This window comes from Vigna unguiculata, chromosome 11 (genome assembly GCF_037176805.1).
Source record: "Vigna unguiculata cultivar grain cowpea cultivar isolate G323 ecotype 2 chromosome 11, ASM3717680v1, whole genome shotgun sequence".
NCBI lineage: Eukaryota > Viridiplantae > Streptophyta > Magnoliopsida > Fabales > Fabaceae > Vigna > Vigna unguiculata.
In genome coordinates this window covers 34086068-34095455 of record NC_140802.1, presented here as the reverse complement: position 1 = coordinate 34095455, position 9388 = coordinate 34086068, and the positions used below count along the sequence as shown (strand labels likewise).

The 9388-nt window shown below is 32.1% G+C and overlaps 1 protein-coding gene across 1 annotated transcript; it reads right to left on the bottom strand.

The window, feature by feature from the left end:
• Nucleotides 1-5551: 5551 nt before the first annotated feature.
• On the bottom strand, nt 5552-9136 carry LOC146881823 (uncharacterized). Its single transcript, XM_085669356.1, has 4 exons — nt 8932-9136; nt 8762-8875; nt 8255-8661; nt 5552-5983 (listed from the first exon to the last, which is right to left on the bottom strand). Exons 1-4 carry the CDS (start codon nt 9134-9136, stop codon nt 5552-5554), a joined length of 1158 nt encoding a protein of 385 aa, XP_085525482.1.
• Between the last annotated feature and the right edge of the window lie 252 nt (nt 9137-9388).

The window sequence follows — 9388 nt, the reverse complement described above, 5'->3', positions numbered from 1 at the left end:
ATACATGCACAAGGCTGTAATGTGCAACCACTGATTGAACTTATAATGAATACCAATATTGTATGTCTTATTTACTAAAACCCAGTTACAAGAGATGTACCTTAAGACAATTAAGTCTCTGCATTTTCTCAGGTGGAAGTTTATAAGCACTAGGTGTAAGGCTCAAACCGAAAGGTTCCTTATACTGAAATACGATATTTTGTTTTAAAAGATAATATTTATTTTAAAATTATGTGGGGGATTGTAGTGGGGACGTTTTCTCTATAAGGATAACATTATGCGTACCTTAACCCAGTATATTTCTACCTATTTCCTCGTTTATTTTTTATCTATTATTGTTATGAGAATTATTGTGTTTGGTTAATATTCTTATATATATATATATATGTATTATGTATGTATGTATGTATGTATGTCTTAGTGTTATTATTTCTCTAATAATTATTATTATTATATTATTTCATATTTTAATTATTAGTAGTATTATTTGTTTAATCATTTTCTAACATTTTGTTCAAATATCAATCAACATATCAAGATCACTTGCCATTTAATGTTGCATAAGGTTCATTGATGCACCTTTACATCCATAAACGAAAGAAGATGAAGTTATCTAAGTTCAAGAACTCTCAACATCAGAAAAGGATTTGCAATGGCTCTTTTTTCCAAGCTATGTATAAAAATGTCCTTTGAGGACGAAAAAGTGATCAAGTGTCAAAATGCTATCAAAATTCTTGTATGACCTCAAAAGCTTTCATAGAGAGCATCAATGTGTTCATATATGATAAATGTTTGGGTTACTTGTATTTTCACATGATTTTGACACTTATAATGCATGATTTGTTCATATTTTCTATTAAATCAACTCTCTTTAGCTTTGTATTACAAAATAAGGTATGGAGAATTAGATATTGGTCAAACTAATCTAATTTTGATGAATTTTAGTTAGTTCTGGAAGAAAATGATGGTGCAACTGAGCCATAGGAGTTGACATTGTGAACTCAAGGTAGAAAAGAGAGAATTCAAGTTTTGGCCTCTCAGTTGAGTAGCAAAGTTTTGGTGTTGAGCCATACTCGGCATGAGAAAACTTGAAGCATATGATTTTGGAGCTAAGCAATTAGAGAAACCCTCCAAGAGAGGTAACCTTCAAGTGTTGACCACCGAAACAAAGGGCTGAGCCAAAACGAAAACTCACCTTGGGAGGAAACCCTTATTGTTGAGCACCAAAGAGATGAAGTTAAGCACTAACCCAGAAGTCTACAAAAATATAGCATCACCCCTTGTTTTGGATGTCAATTTCAGTAGCTTCTTTAGGCACTCTCTATACTAAATTGGAATATTTTCTTAGAGCCATAAGGGAGGTTAGCTAATCCAAAATATTGTAATGCTTTCCATCATTGTGAGGAGTTGAACCCTCTTATGTTGAGGTTGGATGCAATTGAGCATAACTCTCTAAAATGCTACATCTTTGATATTCATTTATGTTTTCATTCAAATGTTTGTGATTTGATTTATGCTTTATTTCTTGATGATTTGATCATTAGCTCACTAGTTTAGAATGAGTTAAAAAACTAATCTTAAATTGTGATCCAATTAGATCTCCTCCCGCTTTAAGATACTAGGAATAGATCTAAAGCTCTTCCTGGATACAGAGTCTTGCATTTAAGGCAATGATTCATTTAATCAAAGGTTTAGAAATCACACCGAGTTTGAAGTCCTCAAATTCTAGATTGCAGGAATGGATCTAGAATTACCTTAGAGAACTTTCATTACATTGAATGATTTGCATGATTAATAAATAAAGATTAATAGTAGTGTAATAAAGGAATGTGAAATGAAATCCAACCTCAACACGATTTTACTATTGCATCTTTTAAAACTCAATTAAGTTATGTTTTAATACTCATTAAAACAATTGCAAACGTTATTCTATTGAATCTAATCTAGATTAGTACACTTGTTGAAATTGATTCGAACAAAGAGTCCATAATATATAAAACTAGAAAAGAGTTCATATATATTTGTATACGTTGCACTCTCTAGTAAGAAAAAACCATTGTGATCTTGTGATATTTATGATTACATTATTTTACAAACCTTGTTTTTTTAGTCAAGAGTGGTTATGTTCCAAAAAATACTTAGTATCTAAGTCATGAGTGACTACTAGTATTAACCAAGAGTGACTATAGTCCAAATAATACTTAATGCGTTAGCCATGAGTGTGTGAGGTCTAAAAAATATTTTGTATTACGGGTGGTAAAATGGGCCAGCCCAGCCCGTTTTGGCCTGTTAAAAACAGATCGAACCAGTCTGACCCGTCAAACAGAAACGGACAAATAATCATAACCCACCCCCATATCGGACGGGCTAATAGGGACGGGTTAGGCTGACCTGTCAATTTTGTTTTTTCTTTTTTTTTTTATATTTTTTTAATTTATTTTCAAATTTTTTAAGTTTTTTATTTTTAAAATTTGTATATATATAGATATAAATTAATATTAAAAGCATATTTAATCAAATAAAATATGTTTTCAACTTTTAATTGAATAGTTAATATTTTTAATTAGATAAATTAAAATAATTATTATATTTACATATTAAATTACTCAATTATAACTAATAATTGAGACTTGATTTTTAGGTGTTAATGATTTAAATTAAACTATTATTATATATTTACACATTTAAAAAATATAATATCAAAAAGTAATCTTTTTAATTATTTTTATTTTATTTTTTTAAAAATGGGTCAATAGATTGGGACGAGCTGGACGGTACAGGATATAACAGGTTGACAGGTTGAAATCTTTAACCCAACCCATCCCTTTTAACACGAGATGACAGACCAGCCCATTTTACCATCCTCTACTTTGTATTAATAAGGAATGATAGTGTTCCAAACAATACTCGAGTTTTTCATACTAAAGTGGGTAATTATTCAAATAATAATATTTAAGTTTTTAGTCATCATTGGTTACATTCCAAAATACTACTTTATAGTATATTTTGTACAAAGATTTATATATTTATTACAGAGTGAATGTACTTTCCATTTGCTTTATTTTCATTTTTTTAATTCATTTTCTTTCGGTAGTAATGAATTGGGTACATTTGTAATAAATGCTTTAATTTTATATTTTTAAGGCCATTTGACCTTTTCTCACTTTTTCAGTCATAATGTCTTTTATAGACATTATTTTTTCTTGGTTCAAGTTACATAGGATTCTACACTTTCAAAGCTTTAAAATGGACATATGAATTGATGGATTTAAACTCTTCTTCTATTTTCTTTGATTTTTAGAAGTTGAAGAGAATTGCTGAAAAATTTTAAAGAGAACCTACGGATTTGATTTTTGTAATTTAGCTTCTAAACTTGACTAAAACTCATATTAGACCCATAATTTCTTCAGAACTTAGAAAACTAGAGTTTAGATTCAGAGCCTATTTAATACCTAATTTTACTCAAAACATAGACACAAATCAATTGCATAATTTTAGGATTTTAGTTTTTCTCCTTTTTTATCTATTTCTGTCTTTTCATATTTTTCTATTATTTATGTAATGTGTTTTTGTTATTATTTAGCGGAGAACTAAGACTTTGAGAATAATTTACAAAAACAACATCAAACGACACAAATTGAGTTTTCATTGATCTTCATTATTTTAGTTTGTTTTTTACTTCTCTAATTTTGGTTTCTCTTCTTTGATATTCTTTTCAATTAAATTAAGAAACAATTAAATTTTAATAAATATGGATGTTGTACTGATATTACAAAATTTAGAGAAATTTAATATTTTTTCACCCTAAATCAAATTGTCGCCTTCGTCAAAGACGCCTATTGTTGTGTAATGTTTTCGGTGTTCTTTCCTTCTTTTTTAATTCTTCTTGTTCTTAATTCATTTTTTCTTTTGTTCGTTTATTGAATTGTGGATTCATGAATTGGATTTCGTTCACTCTTGAATTATTTTGTTCTAATTCTTTTTAATATTTCTGTATTGTTTTTTTTTTTTATTTTAATCTTTTTGTTCTTGTTTTCTTAAATTTTACAGTTCTGGTATTTTAAAAAAAAATCTATTTCTGTTTCTATTTTTAATTTTGTTCTTTATGTTTTTACTTTTATTTTTTATTTTTTAAATTTTCTCACATAAACAAAAATACATGCATTGTCGTTTTTTAGTTTATGGTTTTTATTAAGATTTTCTCATAATAGCTAGTTTTATTCCGTTTTTAAAGACTAATGGTTTTTATTTGTGAATATAGACCTGACTTTAATAACTAATTAATTAGCATATTTATAAAATAACTCTTCAGTATCATGTTTATATATATATGCAAGTTATTATTCATTTTAACATATTGAACAATACAAAGATACAAAAATGAAATACATTTTGAGTCATATTGTAAACCGTCACTACCTTACTATGAGCCACATTATGAGCAGATGCCATAGTCTTTTAAGCATCAATAGCAACCTTCACAATTTTATGAGCAACCATTGTAGTTTTAGCCATATTTAGAGTAGCATAATGATCCATATTTTGAGTAGTCCTTTTTGTGATGAATGTGATGTGTTCAATCTGTGTTCATTAAAGGAAGAGGTCTTATGGATGATTTTTTTTCCCATCTAGTACACTTTTTTCCAAAATATAATCGAGATAGCATATTGTGCACAGTATTTACATGGTTAGCACACTTTTATTTTATGTTCAGAATTATTCTGGGCAACCGAATTCTGTGCTCAATTATGTATTATTTTTTTTGTTATACCAGTCTGAATTCGATCCCAGGGACCCGAATTCTGTATTGGTTTTTTTTTAAATAATGGAAAGATAAAGTTTTTTTTAAATAAGTATAATTAATTTTTATTTTTGTTATCAATAAAGTAGAAATAATTAAAAAAATTATTTTAAATAATAGAATTATTAATGTGTTATTAGTTATTAGAAATAAAAAATAATTTTATTTGTTTTTGAATTTGTTGATTTTAAAATTGATATAATTAATTTTTTTAAAATAGATAAGAATAAAAAAAATTAAAAAATAGAATTAGTAATGTGTTATTAGTTATTTGAGGTTTTATTTGAAAAAATAGTAAAATAAAGAATAATTTTTGTGTTTATGAATTTGTAAATTAAAAAAAATGAATTTGTATTGGGTAGTAAGTGGTTTTATGTGTAATTTCAAAATATAAAATTCAATTTAATTTTAAATTTTGTTTCATAATTTGTGAAGTATGAATTTTTTTTATAATATGTGTTAACAAAAATTGGAATTATAGGCTTCTTTTAATTTTGGATAATTGTTAAAAATTTTATATTTTAAACATTGTAAATTTGTCCAAATTAATTTAGAAATGAAGGAAATAATTAAAATAATTTAAAACGATTTCATTATTGTATATGAAATTAATTTTTTATTTGTTTTTGGTTTATGTAAAATAAGTAAGAATAAAAGATAATAAGAAAAGATGTGTCATTGAATTGAATGAAGTTTATATTTATTGAAGACAATTCAAAGTACAACATAAACTAAGTGGTTTGATGTAGATCATGAAAGTGTAGGGTTATTAGGACAATGATTTCTTGTGTGTCCTTCAGTTCTACAATAGGAACACTTTCTTGATTGTCTTCCTTCCCTAATGTCCATCTCAGTCCTAATTCTACTTGATTTAGGACGACCCCTCTCGGTCCTTTTTGTGGCAGGATGAGGCCAAACCTGTGGCCCTTGGTATGGTGGCCAATATTCTTCATGTCTTAACTCGCCAAATAAATTGTCATATACTTTGACGATGACATCCAGCCTGTAATGTGGACTTATGTACATGCTGAAGTCATGATGTGCATGCTTGCAAGCAGCAATAACATGTGAACATGGTAGATGTAGTTTTTGAAACTTTCCACAATCGTACCATCTTTCATCTAACCTGACTACAAATTTTCCTGCCGGACGAACCTCTCTGGGATTGACCATTGTAACATCCTTAAAGAATATTACTTAATTAATATATAACGATATAAAAGAAGTTTAAACGTCGCGACATTATTTATCCCAAACGCGGGAAAAACAAAAGTTAATATTCAATGCAACAATACTCAAAGGAAATTAAATCAAAAGTTATTACAAGTTCCAATAAAACCATAAAAGCAATAGTAAAAATCCCTACCTCTATCCCAGCTAGCCCTCACTCCGCAGTCTGAGCACCCTCAGCATCACCTGTATTATCATCTGCTCTCGTGTAACGAGTCACACGATCATTGCCAAACACAAACAGAAAGGGTGAGCTCAACAGATTATAAGAAACATATCAATTCAATATTGCAAATACACCCAATGATATTCTTATACTTAGACCCTGGTCACATTCTTAATAACCCCACGGTTTTTAAACCTTCAATATAATCAACAAAGTTAGCCATGGACTCAGGATTCATGATGCTCACACGAACCTGTCCGTTTGTGGTCGTGCCTTTACGAACCTCCCCGCTCGTAGTCCTACTCTACGGACCTGCCCGCCTGTAATCCAACACATGTGATCCACTAGCTACATGCCTCCCCGCACGCAGCATCTCTCAACTGTGAGCACGGAACATACGAACCTACCTCGCTTGTATCCCCATAGGAGAGTAATTGGGTATGAACCTCCCCGCTCAAACCATCACATGTCATCCACAATCCATGAACCTACCCGCTCATGGCACAGCATCTCTTGATCCACGTTCGCATCAAGCGTACAAATAATACACACAAAGTGCACTAAACTCGCTTGGGCTAGAAGCCTTAGCTTAAGCGACCAGGCCTGTCTCGCTTAGGCTAAGCTTTCTTGCCTGAGCGAGCGTGCTACAATGGCTCATATGCGAAGTCTCGCTTAGGCGAGCCTGTCTCACTTGGGCGAGCCCTCCCTTCGCCTAACTTCAACACCCTCGCCTAGGCGGTGAGTTAAGCAATACACAAAACCAAACTCGAGTTCTCGCTTAGGCGAGAACCTCTCGCCTGGGCGAGATGCACCAAAACAAGTCTCACAACTCTCGATTTCTTGCTTAGGCGAGATTCACTCGCCTGAGCGAGTCAACATGTCGCCCAAAAACCTGGGCCTCCGCTTGAGCGAGTGGCTCGAGCAGAATCAGGGTCTAAACCCTACAACTTTCGCCTAGGCGAGCCTAGCTCGCCTGAGCGAGATTAGTAGTTGTACTCCCTGTTTACGCACGCACAAAGACAAACACAATGCCAAACCACTTCACAATTGTTGACACACCATCTACCATACTGCACAAGTCTTATAAACATGATTTAACCCAATTTGGCTTCCAGAATTCGAGATTGAAACATAAGAAATCATACAGTACCAAAAAAAACCCCAATCATATTCATACAAATGTATAAAAGGTTACTCAACAGCAATCAAAACAATCCCCCCTCTGAATGACACCATACAGAACATGGAAATTCATAGCCATACCACATTACTACCTACTCAATTCAGAATGCACGAAATAATTCACCATTAAATATAATCACGCAAAAGAACTCCCCTAACCTGAAATTCCTTGCTCAATTGGGTCTTTTAACCTTAGCTTTGTACTACCACCAATAACTCCCCTTTGCTATTCAAAACTCATATTTCTTGGTTCTCTCTGACTCCCCTTGGCACCCCAAACTTGTGCTCCCCTTTCACTCTAGGTTTCAGACTTCACCAAAACCCTTCTAATTACCCAAATTTCCCTTTTTATATGGTTCTTAATTGTGGTTAATAAAAAAACGAAATTACCCTTTTTAATGTCTATAATTACCTTTCATAGACCATTATAGGCTGTTTTTTCCCAACCCCCTTTGGGGGCCCATTGTCTCTAAGGTTTTCCCACCCTTTCACATTCAGACCACAAGTATTTTAACAAAAATAAAGAGATTATTTTTTTCTCAGCAAGGGTTGAACCCACAACCACTCAATCATAAGGCAATTGCACAACCAATTCAACCAAGCCATGTTTGTGTTAATTCCTCTAATTCTATAATTATGTTATCACCCAATATAATCATGCATATAATTAAAATTAATAATAAATCAAATACACATACATGACATACATAGGACTTGATCCCAAGTCCTTTCACACAATCAAAGTACTCTCAACTACATGAACTAGTACTTTTCCACGTCACAACAACTAACATTAAATGTCATAAAGGCTTCCACTACCCGCATTTATTAAATAATTATTCACTTAATTATTTAATTTTCCCGGGTCTTACAACCATCTCCTCCACTCTAAATCTTGTGGCATTTCTATCAAATTCAACAACGTGGTGCTTGTTGGACTTGGAGTCCGCATCTTGTAGGAAGTTCGCCGCATATTCAGAATACACATGACCAACATTGAGCATTGCAATTATTTGTCTACCTCTTTTGGTAAAGTATGTGTTGCACCTGGTGTACGTGGCCAATACTATGGATGAAATTGGCAAATTTCTTATCTTCTTCAAGACAGAATTTATTGCTTCAGCCAGATTTCTTGTTATGTGACCCCACCTTCTTCCTTGATCATATGCAAGACACCATTGTTCACTTGGAATTTGGTCAACCCAAGTTGTTGCTTCTGAGTTGTCTTCTCTAATGATGTTGTAGTAGTAGTAGTTACAACGTGGCTCCGTCAATGCGTACTCTGCAAATATAATTTTGAGAATAATTTATGATTTAATATTGGGTGTGAATAATTAACAGCAAAAAAAATGAAACAGACATATTTACATGTAATAACTTACCCATGTTGATGAGGTCCTTTTTCAAAGTTGTATTCTTGAATCTTTTTGTAAAATTTTGTGCAATGTGTCGAATACAAAACACTTGCACGTTGTCGGGACCATCATTGCGTGCCACTGAATGGCATGTTGAAGATCTTCGTCATTCCTTATAAAAAGGAACTCATGAATGCCTTGCGCAACAAATTCAGGAGGGACATGGTACCAAAGATGGCTGAGTAGGGGCTCAAATGGTCCCATCAAATGACTTCTTATGATGATGCGCATATAGTTAAGAGTAACGCCATTTGCAAATCTACATAAAGAGAACCTTCCATCTTCGAAATCAATAGCAGCATTAAAGGAATTATATGAGTTCAACTCCTCAAATAAAACCATTTTTACTTATTATACTAGAGCACTCCACAACTTTCAAACCAAGGAACCACAACCTTAAATAGAATTGACTACCTTCACCTGGATAGCGTGCCAAGAAAGATATTTACTCTCACCACTGTAAAAGTTGGCCTCACTTGCACCTTCTAATTATGACAAGACTGGTCAACTTTATTGGGAAGTGTCAAAGCTGATTAATTATATTACTCTTCTAAAAGGTGATAGGTACTTCAATTAGGATAACGTGCCAATTCA